General features: G+C 36.7%; 1 protein-coding gene across 1 annotated transcript in view; it reads right to left on the bottom strand.

Moving 5' to 3' along the window:
• Nucleotides 1–20,142, bottom strand: part of CACNA1B (calcium voltage-gated channel subunit alpha1 B) — a 221,519-nt gene that overhangs the window by 66,653 nt on the left and 134,724 nt on the right. Inside the window, 7 exon segments of the mRNA XM_072431529.1 lie at nt 12,015–12,121; nt 15,215–15,282; nt 16,036–16,153; nt 16,471–16,543; nt 16,911–17,042; nt 17,170–17,282; nt 19,490–19,602. Of these exon segments, the coding sequence (XP_072287630.1) occupies nt 12,015–12,121; nt 15,215–15,282; nt 16,036–16,153; nt 16,471–16,543; nt 16,911–17,042; nt 17,170–17,282; nt 19,490–19,602 (724 nt within the window).

The following is a 20,142-nucleotide window of genomic DNA, read 5'->3' as shown; positions in this document are numbered from 1 at the left end:
ATTTGATTAGCAGTACTGAACTGTTACATAACTTGTTAATTTTATTGGAAGTGGTAAGGGTGTACTTTTTTTTCACACAATGCTATCACACTATATACAGTTTTTTTTCAAAACATATAAAGTTTTTTTTTTTTTTTTATGTAAAGTGCATGAAAGTCATGTGTAACACTTCCAGGTATTTATTACATCTCATAGCACAGCATGCTCCTACTTACAGGGCCTTTATCAACTTTCCACTCCAGAAGAGCAGAGCCATCTTTGCAGTTCTGGAGTGATCACTGGGGAAGGTGACTTTTGTCTTGATGATTAGTCTTGGCAAAGTCACTGACTAATAATCAAGGAGTGCTTTTCATTGATAAAAGGTATTTTTTTTATTTATACTATTTATGTATAGGGAGACATGTCAAAACAAATGGTTTGTATAAATACAGCATTCTCCTTTACAGGTAGTAGAAGACTCTCAATGCAATTTCTGGGATTCAGATGCAGAGGCACATGGGAAAAACTGTGTAATTTGCATGGTGTTGAGGTCTATTTTTTAGCAGGGCAGTGCAATTAAATGCTCAGGGGCACCTCCAAGGAATGGCTGGTACAGATGACAGGTCTTCACAGAGACCCAGCAGTATAATCACATTTGGAGAAATGAAACACCTAAATGTAAAATAGTGCAGCCAACCAGGAAGAATATGAAACGGGATCTATGACCATTATTTACAAAAAAGCCATACTGCAAGCTTGCAACAACAGGGCAGCTTTAAGGCTAATCTCAAACAGATGATGGTGTCAGAGCTGATGACAGCCTGCCAGTTGCCAGTCAGCCACTAATGTCATTTTTCCTAAAAAAATTGCTCAGATCTGGTTTGGATGAGTAGTTGTTGGTGTTCATCAACAGCCCACCATAAATTCTGTATGACACAGACACTTCTCTCAGCATCTAGCAGTATAGACCTTATGAAGCTCTATAGTTAGAGTATACATAAGCTGACAATGCAATGCTTTCTTTTGAAAGTAATAATTGTCTGACTGTCTTACTGAACCAAAGACCAAAATACATTCTAAGTCATTGACACGGAACAACTTTGAAGACCAGTAACTCACAGTTCACAGTAATTTAAAAAGTACAGCAGCTTCATACAATATATGGACTCAAGCAATGGCTTTCCCAATGATGTGACCATTACAAAGCCAACTGATGCCATTATAACACCCAGGTGTTCTCTGCAGGATTTGGAAAAAAGAGCTGTAAAGTCCAGCTACAAGGGACATTTACTTTATGGCCTTACTGTAAGGCAGAAACACAAACTATCACAATACATTGCTAATGAAATATATTACCACCAAATAGACAATTCAGACCACCTAAAACTAGACCAGAAGCTGGCCTTTATGCTTTTATTATATGAGAAGGCAGAAAAGCTTCAAAAACAGCTGTCCCCTTTTAAAGGGCAAATTGTAGGACAAATGTTCTACTGGCAAGTTTCACTCTGTAACATCAATTTCTAATTTTGCTTCTATTATTTTTTAGTAAGGCAGAGATTTGGCACCCCTGCAACTGTAAGAGTGTGTAGCAGCTCCGCTTGCCAGACTGTTGTCTTGCCAGATACCCTTCTTCCTGCCTCATAAAGCTCCTATCTGAGATGGTTTGCTTTTTCAGCCAAAAAGCACAGGAACAAAGATCTGCACATGCAATCAGCAATGTTGCAATAATGCAATCAGGTGCACAGGTTACAAAGACATCTTCACACGTCACAGCATCTTAAACGTCTGTGCAGTCCTAAACCTTAACACTCTATTATGTGTGATGTGTTTTTTAGCTATACCTCTTTATTAAGAAAAGATATAATTGATTCATTTTTTTAGATAATGTTGCAGAGATTATCTGGAAGCAAAAATTGAAATCAATATATATGATTTTTATGGATTTTGTTTCTACATAATATGAAATTGTACAATCATGTGAAAAAGAAAGTACATCCTCTTTCAATACCAAGGTTTTACATATCAGGGCATAGTAAAAAATAATCTAGTTCTTAGCATGTCTTAAAATTAGGTAAATGCAACGTCAGATTAACAACACATGACTTATTACATTTTGTCATTATTTATTTCACAAAGACAAAGTCAAAATGCAGAAATAGTGTGTGAAAAATGAAGTACCTAACGCTTCCATTGAAACAAAGGGGGTTAGTATCTGCTAGGTGCTGTTATCTAAATTAACCTAATTAATTGATCAACAGCAAGTATAACCACATCTATTAAAGTGGACTTTTGGCAGCTGGCTGCTCTAGAGCATTCAGGTGTGTGTTAACACAATGCCAAGGGGAAAGACATCAGCAGAACAATTTGTTGCTACCCATTAACCTGGGAAGGGTTATAAGACAAACAATTTGAAGTCCATCATTCTGTAGTGTGAAAGGTTATTCACAAGTGGAAAATATTCAAGACAGTTGCCAATCTTTCTAGGAGTGGGTGTCGTAGCAAATTCACGCTGAGATCAGATTGTTCAATGCTCAAAAAAGAACTGCACAACACCCAACAAACACATCTTAGACTCTACAAGCTTCAGTTAGCATGTTAAATGTTAAAGTTCATGATGGTCCAGTGTTTTGCTAAGAGAAAGTAGTTTCTCAAAGTTTGCAAAGTTGCTTCTTAACAAACCAAAGACCTCTGGAACAAAATCCTTTGGGCAGGTGAGATGTTTGGCCATAATGCACATCTGTTATGTTTGGCAAAAACCAAATACAGCATATTGGCTCAAACACATCATACCAACTGTCAAGCACAGTGGTAGAAGGATGATGAATTGGGCTTGCAGCCACCGGCCTTGGAAACCTTGCAACTATTGAGTCCTCTATGAATCGCTTTGTATACAAAAGTATTCTAGAGTTAAATATAAGGCAACACCTAAATGATGGCTGAAATTGGGTTGTGGAACAGGACAATGATCTCAAACATACCTGCACAACTACAATAGAATGGCAGACAAGGAAAATAAGCAATGTGTTGCAATGACTCTGTCACAGTCCAGACCTCAACCGAATCGAAACGCTGTGGGACAGAGCATTCCCCCACAACATTGGACCTGATTTATCAAAGCTCTCCAAGACTGGGGAGGATAGCATTTCATGGATGAACCTGGGTGATCCAGCAAAGCTGAAATGGATTTCCCAAAATCATTTGCTTTTTTTTGGCAATTTTTTTCAATTCATTTAAGGTTTTCTGGATCACCTATGATAGTCTATCTTATCCAGTTTTGGAGAACTTTGATAAATCAGACCCATGGTGAGAGACTGATAATAAGGTCTTGCAGAAAACAGTTGCTGCTAAAGGTGGTTCTACAAGCTACTGGATAATAGGGTGTATTTATTTTTCACACTTGGCTATATTTCAACCTATTTTTTGATAAATAAATACTGTAATGGCACAGTAGAATCTGTTGTATGTTGTTTTATACTTGAGGTTAGATTTAAATCATTTTAGAACCTGTTAAGAAACAGCTTATTTTTAAAGTAAGCACCAATGTGCATTGTGATGCAGTGTGGGTGATAAAATATTATTTATTTGATTTGTTTTTGTTTTGATGTGTTGGCAACCCATACATGCGTTAACACAATGCACATAGATGGACACATGGTTACATTCTAATGAGTTTTTAAATCTTAATGTGTATTGTGTTGGATGTTATGTGTTTTGCAGTAAGACAGCCCATTGCAAAATGAATAGGCAACACATCCAAACATATTTAAAAACACACAGGACTCAAGCGCAACACACTGCACTTTTAATACAAGTGAATTGGGGTGCCATTAAAAAAGGAATACCACTGCAACACAGCAATGTAATGTGGGCTGTTAAATGTTACCACGTTGCAAAGATCCAAATGGACCCTAAGTGTGACACAAATTTCTTTATTAGTCCTACATTAAAATGACCTTACTGAAACTACACTAGAGTTTCTCTACAACCACAATCAAATAATAAATACAAATTGACCCTAAAAGAAACAGCATATTTTCCACTCACTGGAACTCAACTGGACTGAAAAATCTTGTTTATACAATAAGAATCAAACTATTTCTAGCTGTCAAGGAGAAAGGATGGAAGGCTGTGATCACTGGATGCCCCCTTTCTGCCACACAGGGGTCACTGGCTCCTAGTAATGCGGGCTCTGGCCTTTGTGACCTTTTGACGTAACAGAGGATGGATCTGTGCCACGTTTCCCACCCTGGAGGTACAATAGGAGGATTCACATTGCGATCACACAGAGTAGGACTGACAGAGCCACAGACCTGGGGCTGAGCTGCAACACAGAACACTGACAGGCAACAATACATGTGACTGACAGGAAGCAGACAGCGGGTCAGAGACTGCCACAAACTGAAGGACACAAAGAGACACCCGAGTGTTGATAGACACTCACAGACCTCCCCGGCTATGCACTGTGAACTCAAGATGGAAAGCTGCTGCCTGCTCACACCCGGAAAATGAAAACGGTTTACATACAGAGACCTTTCAATCAAAGGACATACATTTCCACAAAAACAGAAAGCCTTTGACCGGGCATTAAACAATGCGCTAAAGAAACGGTTTGTGTGTTTTAGAACCTGATATATATTTAAATAGCATAAAAAGAACAGCTATATTTATATATAAACATGTTACCTGTTTTAAAGATAAAACATGTTTTTATTTTTTATTTTTCACATTCCCTAACCCATCTCTGCACAGCTTGAAAATGTCTTCCCATAGCTGTATATTCTATTAGATTTTTCTGCAAGTCACTTTTAGCTTATGTCTTTGTAACCTCTAGCGGAGTTTTATTTCAGTCCTCACCAAGCTGCTTTCTCGATACAACAGATTCCGATGCAGTACTCGCAGTAAAGCAAAGTCGTATCCCTGGGCAGCAGGAAACAACAATAGACTGATGATACATAATAAGCTGCAAAGAGCACTGAAAGAGCACAAACTAGATGAGTAAAAATGTAAATAATGCAGAAATTGCTTACTCTGGACACAATAAACCTGTTGGATTATCATTTGCTCAGTGATATATATAGCTTAAGGAGCAAGGCATAAAGAGTGAAAGACTGTCTGAAAAGGAAAAGAAAGAGAAAGAGATAAAAAAGAATGAAAAGAATAAAGTAGAAGGGGAAAGAAAGAAAGGAAAAAGAGTCAAAAGGAAATTAAAGAGAATGAAAGTAGAGGAAGATGAAATGGAGAGACAGAAAGAAGAAATGCAAAAAAAGGAGAATTTTTGGGTTTATGAATGGATGAAAAGATAGAATGAAGGAAAGACAGGTAGAAAAAAGGCAGGAAAGATAGAAGTGAAGAAGAAAAGGAAACAGAAAATGAAAAAGGAAAATAGACTGAAATGGAATGGAGGACTAAAGAAGAAAGACAGATATTTTTCAACCATAAATGACACATAAGCAGATTTATACATAAAAGGTTGCTAAACTCATATATGCCCACAAAACATTTTTAAGCCATTCTCTCTCCTATCTACAGTATAACAGCCACTGTAGAGCCAAATCTATATATAGATAGGTATAGCTCAAGTAAGCAGCCATGAGTACTATATATAAGATGAAAATGAACTTTAATTTGAAAGGGAGAATGAAGCAGAGTTAATTACAGGGACAGGACATCATTGTCATTAGTTTGCAATCTGTGAAAGAAGAAATAGAAATGCAAATGAAGAAAAGAATAAAATAAACAAGAACAATGTATGTATAAGACAGCAATGAGGTGAAAATGCTTAAAACATTTAAACAATGCAGCTTTGAAGAAATTAAAGATCTGCTTGGTGCTACACGCAGCATACAGTGACTGGCACTCACAAAGAGGATGAAAGTTTGAAAGGTGAAGGAAGGAAGGAGCTAGAAGTTCAGATATATATATATATTCTGTCTACATATATATCATTTTTTTCATAAATAGTTACTATCAAACCAGAAGTCCATACAGTGAATATCGTAACATAGGGCAACTCACGGTAAATTTACGTTGCAGACAGATGGGCTGCGAGAAATCGCACCTCGAGTTTGCTTTACAAAACTGCACATGCAAGAAAAGAAAAAGTGAGAAATAAAATATATCAAACCATAAAGGACATGAGGACAGTGGAAGAGGATAAATGTTTTACTCTGAGGGATTGCGGGGTAAAACCTTAAACCTCCTCCACTGTGTAAACATAAAAAATAAATAGGGGAGAAATAAAAGTATATATGGGATTGCACAAGGAGAACAACAAAACCAAAGATGGGGCAATAATAAGACATAACTGAGATAAGGAATACTGAGGATTTGAGTATATGAGGAAGATAGAAAACAAACTACAAATGTGTTGAAAAATGGGGTACACTAGGGAAAAAATGGTGATGGGATTTATTTTTAAAAAGGAAAGTAATAGGAAAAAGTGCAGTAAAATTAATAGCAAGTCAGAATTCATTCTAAAGCTGATATATCAATGGCTGCTTTGTATTACCACATATCACTGCTCTTTTCACTACCTCCTTATATGAATCCTTTATCACCATTTAAATAAGGATGCTAACCAATACATAATCTCCATTATTTGCTATTCCAGGTATATTCCTTCTTTACTTTCTTCACTTACCCCACCCTTGTCAAAAAACATGATATTATGTGGGGAAGGATTACACTTCCACTCATTTCTTAAGGCAAAGTCGTAAATAAAGAATGCAGTGACTTCAAAGAGCTTGATGTATCACAAGACCTTAACGCCTGTGTGGCAGGACTGTTTGCAAAATAGGGGGTTTCTATCTTGCAGAAAGATGGACACTTGACAACTTTATATTACTAATACATTAAAGCATAACTAAACACAAAAAAAGGAGCTTGCTTTGGCAATTTTTTGAACTCATCTACCAGTAACAAACTTCTTTTCTATGGTGGCAAAACTCACTCACCATACCTTATCTATAGGGAATTGGCATTGTCACCCTACCTAAACACCTCCACTCCTCCCATCTCTAAAATACAGAGGGAAGGTATTTTGTTAGCCTAAAAACTAATACAGCCAGGCAGTTTTGTTTGACAGTGCATATAAATAGGTATTACTTTTGGTCAGATCAATGAATAATTCTGTACATGCAGAAAATGTTTCTAACCTAAAAATTAACACAGCCACCATATCTCAGATGCATATAACTGGGTATTACTTCCAAGCTAAATAGACCTGAATTTTTATATTGATAGCAGACAAAAATTTAAATTAGGGGTTCCCAGGCCTTAACACCTCATCCCGAGTCACAAGCAACATGAAATGTGGGTCAGAAAATGGTTAGGGAACACCAACTAAACCATTGGGTTTCGGGGAGGTATGATTCACAGCACAAGGACCACAGAAGGAGAAGAAAATAAACACAGTATAAAAAATAAATGGAAAATAAAAAAAAAGTATACAAATCAGAAAATAACAAAAGGCAAAATATAGAAAATATCAGCTCTTTAGGCTGGCAGTCTGTCTATACCACTTCCGCAGTGTGCCTTTTCATGGTGTTCTTTTTCTAGTCTAAAAAGAAACTACTGAGGTCATGGGATGAATGAAATATATCTACATTATACCTTACTCATGATTGCCTGCAAGGAAACTTGTATGAGAAATTATTATGAGGGCTGCTTTGCTGATCACTTCTTTTTAAAGCTCAATTCATGGCTTTTAAAATGTCCGGTTCTAATTATAATGCTTTCAATTCAATTTTTTTTATACAATCTTGAAGGAATCATCATTAGTAGAGAGAAAAAGAGACAAACTGCAAGAGATAACAGGTGTCCAATCTTCAAACATTACAATAAATTGGTAGAGCAAAGATAAGAGCTCATATCTGTATAGACTGCAGCCTATTTGCCTGATTGACAATTCCAGTAGTCTACCCTTTCCTTCCGAGGCCTATTTACTATATCTTTTAAAAAACAGGGGGGAATATGGGGGGGGGCAATGGGAGGGAAAGAGGGAGGGAGAATTGGGGGCATTAATAAAGCTAATTTAAAGGAAAATCACATAAATGACTCCTTGTGTATCACTGGAGAAACTGAACACTGCATAAGCTTGCCCTCTTCCCTGGAAATCAAAAAATAACATCAGAGTGAAAAGTGTTGTAGTTTGTCTTCAACATGGCTGATATGAACTCCAACTATTTCATTGTGGCATTTTATTATCCTGTCACACACAAGACCATGGTAAGCATAAACATCCAAGAGTAAAACCGAAACAATGCAGCGCAAAAGGATTAGTTCCATTTAGCCAATATAAATAATTACTGTGGGGTATCCAGTGTAATAATGTGTGTAAAGGGAGGCTTCAGCACTGGAGTTAGGGTAGATGAAGTCATGCCATCTTACATTTCAAGGCCATGTCGAGCTGGTACATCCAGCATAAATTTGGTCAAGCCTATTTATGGAAACAACAACACTACTTTGCTTTGTGTAGAACTAGGAGACATACTGGGCCAGTAAGTAGGATTCCCAGTAGGCAAGTTTGGCCTGAAACTAAATCAGGCAGCTCACCAGGCCCTATTGAGTCTGTGACAATTTGTCATTCTAAAGAACTGTCAAGCAATTCTTTGCCCCTGAACAGGTTCCATTCACAGAAGAAGGCTGCAGCTCCATGTAAAACAACTCCTGTCAATGTGAGAACAGAGTAGGAGATCTCTTGTCTTGAAGCTGTGAGTATTATTATTATTATTATTAAACAGGATTTATATAGCGCCAACATATTACGCAGCGCTGTACATTAAATAGGCATTGCAAATGACAGACTAATACAGACAGTGATACAGGAGGAGAGGACCCTGCCCTGAAGTATTGGCAGTATGTTGTCCCAGCCGGTATCCTGTTATGATGGCTTTATAGGAAGCATATACCACAAAATGTCCTGTGCCTCGCTCACTGTCTGAGATAAGCTTTCCTTCCTCCACCTAGGCATACCTGAAAAGGGGTGTTCTTTAGCTCAGTGGTAAGATTTCCCAAAGAGGTAGTGGGAACCTTGCTGAAATATTTGCATCATATCTAGAACTTCCCCCCTGGCTTCAATAATTTAACTTGTCATTTACCTGGAACAGGTAATTGAAAATACCTAAAGCAGATCTGGTTAACTAGTATTTAACTAGTAAAAAAGGATATCAGCAAGAGCAGCCCTCATGAAAAGAACAGTTTTAAATCTTCCTTTCAGATTTACACAGCTGAAAAGCCTCTGGCAATGAGATGGTTAAGTGGAGTTTATAACCAATATTAATATATTGATTATTAAAAGCATAGAAGAAGTGATTGTCATTGTTGGCTGCCCCTACCACCAAAACCAGCTTTGATGTCTGCATTAGGGGGTAATTTGTCACCTGATAACTTGTTAGGTCTCTTGACATTGAGTAAAGATCCTCTTTATAACTTTGACTCATCCTCATAAATCTTGTTTGTCTGGACAGTGTTTAGGTGAGGAAATTGCTCTTTCACTAGCTCACAAAATGGGAAGATATTTTCAATGCAGTATTTGTTGCCTCAAGAATATTATGACTTAACTTTTTGGTGCTTGATGGGGTAACTATCTGATTACTGATCAATTAAAACACACAAAGTTTGGACTAATTAAGAAGTTTGTGATAATCTTAGTGCTCTGCAAAATTATAAATTATTTTATGTAAAACAAGCTGAAGGCCTTTTTACACTATCTCTATCCTGCTATGGGACCATATGCTTATCCAATGTATATGTTCTTAGAAGCTTGTTTAAAATACAAAACAAACTCCAGTGTCTTTGGTTTACCTAACATGTATTTAAATGTGTGACTTGGCATATCAGCTGTAATTATCAATATTAAAATGGTGCTGAAAGTGAAGACAGCAAAGGGGTAATGGGTACAAAATTGATCTGGTTCTGTGTAGGCCCCTTTCTGTTTTACTCTTGCACCACTTTAATATTTCTGTGTTATCTAGAAAATAAATAAATTAAGCCATTATGGGCCTAAGTTGTGACGTAATGATTTACTGGAGCAGGGAATTCAAACCAAAAATGTAATTTGGGAAAACCCTATACTCTTTAAAAAATCTTTTACCACCTCGCCTCATCTCACCTGACCGGAAGATGGCTTTTTTTTTGTTAGTTAAAGAGGGAGTATAATAGTCAGTTCCCATACGTTTTACCTGTCTGTGTCACATTGGTGAGATTTGCCTTCTTGTCAAAAGTTAGATAAAATGTCTCCAACATGAGGAGGAAATCCCTCTTAAGCTTACCAAAAATTACAATTTGACTGTCCAATCTCTTTTATATTCACCAATAAACTACAACTATTTGCAAGAGCCTACTACTGGATATAAATTTAATTAATAGTTAGGATAGGCCCTCATATTACATACTTTTATCAAATGGGAGAGTGTACAAATACTGTACCACCAGAATGTAACTGTACCACCAGAATGACACAAAACAGGTGTCCTCCATTAGAGAATTTTCCTTAACCTTCTGTTCCAGTGACAGCTATAACATCTTAGATTTACTGTGTGGTTCTAACCCTTCCACACACCATTTTATACTAATCAGGGTTTGGCTTGAGATACATCTTAATGTGAGTGTGTAATAGGAATTACATTTTTTATGCTGTACTATTCCTTTACCCTACCTCCACTTGACTCTATGTTGGGGGAATATGGGGGAAATTTTAAAACAAAGATTATAGGTACAAACATTGAAAATGCATTTGTTCACCTGAGTTTAAAATTTTTGTCACTGTTTTTTGCAAACATAATTTTGACAATAATGTGACCAAATGTAGATGCCAAGAAAAGCCATTGTTCATATGTCGGTCTTTTCTGCCAAATTGGCTGAAATCCCTTTCTAACTACAAAGTCTCTTTAGTGTCTGTAGCATCAAAATTCTCCTTGTGTAAAACCATCTCTGTTTAACGGGAGGTTGAACTCTGAAATGTCTCTGTGTATTACTAGTGCTGGGTGTAAAATGAAAACGAAGTACTGAGCACCAAGCACGGCAGGGAGAGTTAAGCAGCCGTCTTGTTGCATTCATCACTAGTTTAAAAAAAAAAAGCCATCTGCTCAGCAAAACCGTCCATCTGACGTCCATATCTGCTTTTTAATCTTTTTATGTGCTGGAGGGAGCTGTGACAGATTGCCCTGAACTCCAGTGCCAGTTATGGATTCAAGTCTGTGTCTGCAATATGGATGGTCCTAAAACTGTCTGGTGCAGGTTATAGGCTACAGATCCCAACCTACCCAGTCACCCTAGGAGTATGCAAATCCACCAGATTATTTGCCAACAACAAAACATTCAAAATTCAGAATAAATGGTGGTAAGATAAAGGGACATAAAAAAGAAATATGGTTTTAGATTTAAAGAGGTGGGAAATTTTGCAGACGACATCAAGGCAAGTTATACTTTATGGGCATTAAAGAAAGGGATCTATAAGATCAGTGAAAAATGGTTTAGCATATTGTTGTCAAACGTTATAATTAGATAGGAGGCAGCCATACAATCAATGTCAACTTGCTTTTTTTGTAATAAAATAAGGTTTGGGGATAGTCCCTTAAAGCAGAGAAGCAAAAAAAAAAAAAAAAAATTGCATTTTTAAACACTGACTATCACGCTGAATACTTAAATTGTGTCCCACTACCACAGGCCAGTAAGTTCATCAGCTTTGTAAATGGTACTTATTATCTACCTTGTTGTTTTACACCAGTGCAGGTCCATGAAGTATACATGGATAGCACCAAGTTTTCCTTACAAACAGTAATGTATTCTGAAGTTGTCTACACTTGTCATCTCTAGAGTACTGTTGCAGCATTTCATTTGTCTACTATCTAAATAATATATATATAGCATTTCCCAGTAAGTTAAATGGATATTTCACAAACCTACACAATTTAAAGGAATACAATGAACAGTGTTTAATCATCAATCATGTGTTTGAATTTTAAAATAAGTATTTCCAAGAGAGGTTTCTAGGTTCATGTAAAATAGGAATCATAAATGGTTTGATTTCTTACGCTGTGATTGAAAGATTGGCCGCGGACATGGGGCTGACTTCCGCCACTTCTTTGGCTTTCTGAAGTGCCAGCTTCTGATTTGTAGCCTCTTCCATCTCCTCCTCATCCTGCAGAAGACATATTGTTCAGTTCAGCAACATAGAAACACAAGAATAGAGAACCTATGCACAGTAAAATATCATAAATGCTGTTGTTTTTGTAACATGTTTTTGAGGGGTCAAAGGCCACATCTATCTAAATATGCAACTTTCATTAAAATGCCCGGAGCTCCTGTCATGAAGTTCTTTGTTTAGGCATTTTCTAACATAAGGTGACAATACTCTGTCCCTGCCTCCCAGCTGTGCTTCTTTAATGTCCCATACAGGCTTCTGATAGAGACTACAAGTGGTCAGTCAAAACACACATTGAGCTTAATATAGCAACCTATTCAAAGCCGGAGATGATAAACGTTTATTGGAGAACCTGGGTAATCCAGAAAACCTAGAATTAATTTCCTAAAATCATTTGTTATTAGTTGGCAAATATTTTAAATCCATGTATTCATTCCAGGTTTGCTGGATCACCCATGATAGTCTATCTTATCCAGTCTTAAAGAGCTTTAGTAAATCAGGCCCATTATGCAGGTATGGTCTATTTACTGTCATCTATAAAGAATGCCATGCAGCCAAAGATTTAATAAAGGGTGAACAAAAAAAAAGGCGGTCAACTATTTCATATATAAAACAAACTAAATGTCATTAAGATAGTGTTTACATAATTTTGAAAATAATTTCAGTTTCCCAAAGCTTGTGTTTGAGCACCCTAACATATTTGCAAAGTTATGTTAAGATGTGCAGGTGGCAGACCCAGTAGTGGCAACTCTAGTTGTTACTGCTACCCCTAACAGCCGGGAGAGCAGCCCATCTAGTAGTGGTGGAGAGGGAAACGCAGGAAGGAAAAGACAATTGGTTGTCATAGGGAATTCTATGATCAGGAGGACTGATAGAATAGTTTTTTGCCTGGATCCCTTCAACCGAATGGTTTGCTGTCCCCTGGTGCCAGGGTTCGGCTGGTGGTGGACCGAGTGGACAAACTACTGGGAGGGGCTGGACAGGACCCAATGACAATATAGATAGAAAATGGAGGATCCTTAAAAATCAGTTTAAGGAACTAGGTTTCAAAATGAAGGAAAGGACCTCCAAGGGTATATTCTCTGGAATATTGCCTGTGCCATACACAACACAGCAAAGGCAGTAGGAGCTTAGACAGCTAAATGCACGGATTAATTCCTGGTGCAAAAAGGAAGGGTTTGGGTTCATATAGCACTGGGCTGACTTTTCATTGGGGTACAACCTTTATGTCAGAGATGGTTTGTACCTAAATGTAAGGGGGTCTGCTGTGCTAGGGAAAAGATTTAGGGGAATGGTGGAAGGAAATTTACCCTAAGACGCAGGGGGGTGGGGCAGTTCAGTAAGGTGGCAAAAAGGTCAGACGGGGTCAGCCAACAGTGGAGGGTGGATTGGGGATAGTTGGGAGGAGGGTTATGGATAAATATAAGGACCTTCCCATGTTACAAACAAACATTGCACTGCACAGTACTAATTGTACTAAAAAAAACAAAGGATTTGGCTGGCTTTGTTCTTCACATGACTGGGCAGTCAATATTCCTGGTTATACTGTCTTTCGTAAAGACAAGGTCAAGTGAAAAGTTGGTGGTGTCTGTATGTATGTGAGAAGTGATCTGAAAGTAAATGTGAAAGATGAAATTGTTGATGGAGCAAGTGATGAGGTTGAGGCAATATGGGTGGAGTTAAATATGGGGATGCATAACACATAATTATTGGAGTCTGCTATAGGCCCCCCAGTGCTAAGGAAGAAATAGAGAATCAACTAATACTACATTGACTGGAGTAATGGCACTACAGGAACAGCAAAAGGGATGACATTTATTAATTTAATACAAGATAAATTTATGCTATAGTTTATAGATTCCCCAACTAGAAATGATATTCTGCTGGACCTAGTTCTTTCTAACAATGCAGAGCTTATAACAAATGTGCATATAAACAAGAATCTATGTAGCAGTGACCATAATATTATTTCATTTAATGTAAGTTGTAAACAGGAAGCAAAAACAGGAAAGATAAAAACATTTATTTTAAGAGAGCAAATTTTCCATTATTAAGGGCGTCCCTCTGTGACTTAGACTGGTTGACAATATTATCCTCAAAGAACACAGGACAGAAATGGGAAAGTTTGTAGTCGGTTCTACAGAAGCACACTGAAAAATATATTCCAATGGGTAATAAATTTAAGAGGTTAAAATTAAAACCTTTGTGGCTCACAGCTGATGTAAAAAAAAAACATGATAGTCAGCATGGCTTCAAGAAAGACTGAAGTTGTCAAACAAATTTACTCTCTTTTTTTGAGGAAGTAAGTAAACAGGAAAACAGTGGAGTAGCAGTTGATATAGTGTACTTGGACTTTGCTTAGATCATAGACTTAATAACAGCATGCAATGCCAAGCTGCAGAAATGGAGACATTATCCTGCCCCTGTACAAAGTATTGGTCAGACCACATCTGGAATATGCAGTCCAGTTCACAAAAAGGATATTGTGGAAATAGAGAAAGTCCAGAGAAGGGTAACTAAACTAATAAACTGAATCTATTCTCCCTTGAGAAGAGACGTATAAGGGGGGATATGATCACTCTGTATAAATATATAAATGGTTCAATTAGAGAACTCTCTTCCCAATTATTCACTTTGAGACCATTACAAAGAACAAGAGGGCACTCTTTGCATCTGGAGGAAAAGAAGTTTAAGCTCTGGATAAGGAAGGAATTCTTCACAGTAAGGTCTGTGAAAATGTGGAATCAGTTCCCTTAGGAAGTAGTTTTAGCAACTACTATAGATTGCTTTAGGAAAAAGCTGGATGTTTTTCTAGAAGCACAGAATATAACTGGGTATTAAGGATTTAAAGAAAAGATAACAGAGACGGTTGATCCAGGGAACATCTGATTGCCTCATGGAATCAGGATGGATTTTTTTTCCCCTGGTAAAGCAAATTGTACCAGGGTTTTTTTTTTTCGCCTTCCTCTTGACCAACTATGTCTTATAGGGTTTTATAACTGGGATATGTTTATTTTCCTAGTGGTTGAACTTGATGGATTCATGTCTTTTTTCAACCTGACCTACTATGTAACTATGTAAGCCTTTTACCTTTGTAAGCTCCTGTGCGTTGGCCAGATTGTCGACAGCAATGGCTAAAAATACATTCAGGAGGGTGTCTGGTTCAGGCTAAGGATGGAACTATCAAATATAACAAATGTAATAAACATGTAATGCTGTAGAGTAAGTGCAAACTGATAAAGCACTGAAATGGATAGACAAACAGAGTAGCTTATAAAGAAACTCAACCCTCGACACCAAATATCACTACCCCCAACATTTGTGCTAAGCGATTTTTTATCATCTTATTACAGGATGCAACCCACTGACATTAGCTGAGTTACCTGTAGATCCAAAATTAAAATGCTGGAATTTTTGAGACTTTTTTTAGCATCAAATGGTCACCTCTTGGGCTAAATTTGCTGGGCTGGTGAGTCTTGGACAAATTAGCAGTTCTTTGAAAGTAAAACACTTGTGGATTTTTTTCCTGGTGGTTGAGAATGATTGATTTCAAATCCATTTCCAGAATCATATTAGCCAAACACCAAAACCAAAAAGAACACCAGATCTAGATTGTAAGATTAAAACAGATACAGAAAGTTCTACTACTTGCACCTGATTTAGAATACTTGATTCTAATGTCATTAAATTAAAGTCAACAATTTCAATGAGGTATGTTTACTTGCTCAGAAGACTGACATTTTTGAAAGACTAAATTGTAATTATTATACCAAGAAAAAAATATATATTTTTATATTATTTGGGTTAACAAAATCATTTTGGAATCAATTGTCCTATAACAATGTAAAAATTGCTCTGGTCTATCAAACATACAGCTGCTGTGATTGACGTATCTTGGCATTAAAGGATACAGTTTCCAAAGAGGGTCAGGATGATGAAGTAAATACAAGAGTACATTCCTTTGCTGACACCACCTTGTGATTCAATCCCAAAGTACATGACATTGTTCCAGTCCTCCCCTGTTAGGATCTGCAAGCAACAGTATTGGCAAAAGTAAGAGATCAGGGATAAATAATATTTGACAAATATAACAAGACATCTAAATCCTTTATTTATTGGCTTAGCGATCATTGAAAACTGAGACAACTATAGATGATACAACCAAAACATCATCAAGTTTCCTGAATCATGGGAGAAAACTGATGGAAACCCAGGACCTCAAGTAAAGCATGCAAACATAAATACATTGTGGTTGATTCTTTTACATTGCAATTACACAACAGACAGAAAACCCTCTGTACAACAAATACCCTAAATGTGAGCCATAACTTCAACATTGGACTCACCTGAAACACAGTCAATATGGCAGTGGGAAAGGTGTCAAAATTTGTATTTCTTGTTTCCTCTTCAAAGTAAAACCTGAATAACATTAGATATTAACATAAGACATTCAATGTTAAATTACTTTAAAATCCAAAATCCTGTTTTAGATAGAAGAGAAAATAGATAACATTTTTTTTAAAAAGTATTTTTCCATTTTTTTCATTGTAAAGATTTCCTTTTGATTTTTGTAATGAAACACAATGTGGAGAGAGAGAGGGGAGAAGTCAACTTAACAGCTATAAACAGGAACTTAAATGCCAAACAATCTATTATACCTTAACAGGGTGGTGCACTCTCACAGAGACATCAAAGCTTCTCATGCTGTAATGTTATGTCCCACAGATCATGGTAATGTATATTTAAAGATAAAGACACTATCACTAGAGACATGATTGATACTTACTGTCCCCCAAAAAGTTGCATCCCCAAAAGAGCAAAGACCACGATGAAGAGGAAAAGAAGGAACAAAAGACTGACGATGGACTTCATGGAGTTCAGCAAGGACACCACTAGGTTTCTCAAAGAATTCCAATACCTGAAAGCACCATATCAAATTTTTAATTCTCATTATATGGGTCTGAAGATAACTGTGAGTGGGGTATAATGGTCATAATATAAAATGGCTGATACTGGCTTACACCATATGTAAGCAGAACACCTACTTTGTTACTTTGAAAATACGCAGTAGCCTCAAAGCTCGAAGTACACTGATCCCAAAAGAGGTTCCTGGTTTTACTGCTGCCCAAATCACCTCAAAAATACTTCCCACTATCACCTGTAGGAACAATACATAGTAAGTGCAAACCGATAAAGCACTGAAATGGATAGACGAACAGAGTAGCTTATAACGAAACTCAACCCTCAGCACCAAATATCACTACCCCCAACATTTGTGCTAAGCGATTTTTTATCATCCTGTTACAGGATGCAACCCACTGACATTAGCTGAGTTACCTGTAGATCCAAAATTAAAATGCTGGAATTTTTGAGACTTTTTTTTTAGCATCAAATGGTCACCTCTTGGGCTAAGTTTGCTGGGCTGGTGAGTCTTGGACAAATTAGCAGTTCTTTGAAAAGTAAAACACTTGTGGATTATTTTCCTGGTGGTTGAGAATGAATGATTTCAAGTCCATTTCCAGAATCATATTAGCCAAACACCAAAACCAAAAAGAACACTAGATCTAGATTGTAAGATTAAAACAGATACAGAAAGTTCTACTACTTGCACCTGATTTAGAATACTTGATTCTAATATCATTGAATTAAAGTAGTATTAAAGTATTAAAGCCTAACTAAAGACTCACCTTAAACGCCAAACAATCTATTATACGTTAGCACTCGCACAAAGACATCAAAGCTTCTCATGCTGTAATGTTATGTCCCACAGATCATGGAAATGTATATTTAAAGATAAAGACACTATCACTAGAGACATGATTACTAGAGACTAGAGAACAATACATAGTAAAGGGGTAAATGGCCATAATGTGGCATTATAAAATAACATACTGTAAATAGGAACACCAGGAAAGTGATTAAAGCAGGACTAATGTCTAAATTTAAGTAGCGAGTGGAACAATTTTTGTAAACATAAGAAACGCCCTGCCTGTCAGCTCTCTTTTCTAAAAGTATACACTAAGTGACATGTACAGCTAGGTGTACAAGCTTAACACACTTGTAAACTCAAAAGAGTTTGAGGTTTATTTACTTGCACAGGAGTTACATCACCCTGACAAAATTGCTGGAATATGAAAGTGCTGCCTATGAAGGGTGACACAGAGATTGTGACATTGGGAGTACAAAATTGTGCAGATTTTCAGAAGGGAAAAACAGTAACAGCAATATTTCTCTGCCAACAGTAAAAACCCGGAGAACTACTCTGACTACCTTCCCTGCCTTGTTTTCCACAATCCTCTGCTGTTGTTACCCTGTTTCCCCGATTATAAGGCACTGTCTTATATTTTTTGCTCTGCACTGCAGCCAGGAGGAGACACGCGCTGCAGCCAGCATCAAGGAGACACACACAGGATCGGATATCGGGGGATGTCTTATTCACGGGTGAGTGTCTTATTTTAATTATTTTTTCAAAAATCGGGGGTGACTTATTTAATGGGGATGACTTAAAATCGGGGAAACACGGTATCACTGTGATAGTGTTGTGTAATGAAATGACTATACTAAAAGTAGATAAAGCCACTGACTGAATATATTTTCAGGCACAAGCTACCGAAAAAACACTTAGTTTCCTTTTTTCGGACATGGTTTTCATTTGGCAATCAAACACTATTTATAAAACAGGAAATCTGACATTCCCTCAAACATCCCCTGGTGGAAATCAATTATTGCCACTAAAACACATTGACCTGGAAGATTCCAGATATTTCAGGGAGTCCAAAGAGTCAGCAATACTAATGGAATAATCCTAATTTTTCCTTTAAATACTTATATAGGTTAACAAGAAATAAAGTATATATACAAAATGCTTTTTGTTTTTCATAGAATAAACTAAAGCTTTATCAAAACCTCTATCAGTTTTTTTTTTGTTGCAGTTTATTACCCATTAAATTGATTTTCATTTACATCCTTTGTAGAAGAAACAACAGGAAGCAAATCTAAACATTTATTAAATAAAAGCAATTTATTTATCTTTTTTTATTTTTGTTTTTTGTTTCTTGTTATTCTACTTGAATAGGAGGTTCTAGTAAAACATAAAGAATGCTAGATTTCCCAATACTTTCTGTGTTGTAGACAATTGACACCAGGACAAAAACACAGGGCTTACCTTCCAAGTGGGACACAAACAACAATAAAATCCTGAAAAAAAGTTAGACCTTGCCCTACTTTCTATCTAAAGTGAAAAAAGTCTGACTTTAGAATTACTGTTTAGAAAAAATGAATTCTTACTGAATACAATTAGTAATTTGAAGCCAGAGGAAAAAAAAACAATTTCAAGCTGTGTTTAGAGGTAGTAGATAAACTCACCCCAAAATCGAAACAGTTAAAGGACGAGTGAAAGTAATTTCGAGGACCCAGACCATACATTTTCAAGGACATTTCTGTGAGAAAGAGGCCAAGGAAAACAAACTCTGCAAAATCTGTAAAATATAGAAGAATTGTATTTCCTTGTATCTGGTACTGTTTTCAAATTATACTAGTTTTTATGACAGGACACATTAATATCTAGTTTGACATGAAAAGTAGGTTAAACATCATGGCTTTATATAGAAAATGCTTGTTAGGAGATTGTCCCTGATGAATATATACAACACTGTACCCTATGAAGTGTCAGGTGCTAATGCAGGAATTTCCCTAGATGCTTTTTGTTCCATACCAGGTGTTGGCTGCGGCTGTTATTGTAGAGAAACAAACTTCAAATACAATTATTAAGACCTGGAATTTTACACAGTACTTCCAAAGAACTTCAATATAATAAATCAATGGCAATATTTACCGTTTAGCAAATCATTGTATAGGTGACTAAATAATCAACTTCAGTTCTGGCTCCCAAAATGTTTTGCTGTCTGCCAAGCTAATGACGAATCCACTAAATGTTACAAATAATCCTAACTTTTTATTTTTACAATAGATTTACTTCAATACTGCACATATGGCTCAATTATCTGTTAACAAACATT

The sequence above is a fragment of the Pyxicephalus adspersus genome, chromosome Z (genome assembly GCF_032062135.1).
Source record: "Pyxicephalus adspersus chromosome Z, UCB_Pads_2.0, whole genome shotgun sequence".
NCBI lineage: Eukaryota > Metazoa > Chordata > Amphibia > Anura > Pyxicephalidae > Pyxicephalus > Pyxicephalus adspersus.
Note: the sequence above shows the minus strand (reverse complement) of the source record. Positions and strands in the feature narration are given on the sequence as shown.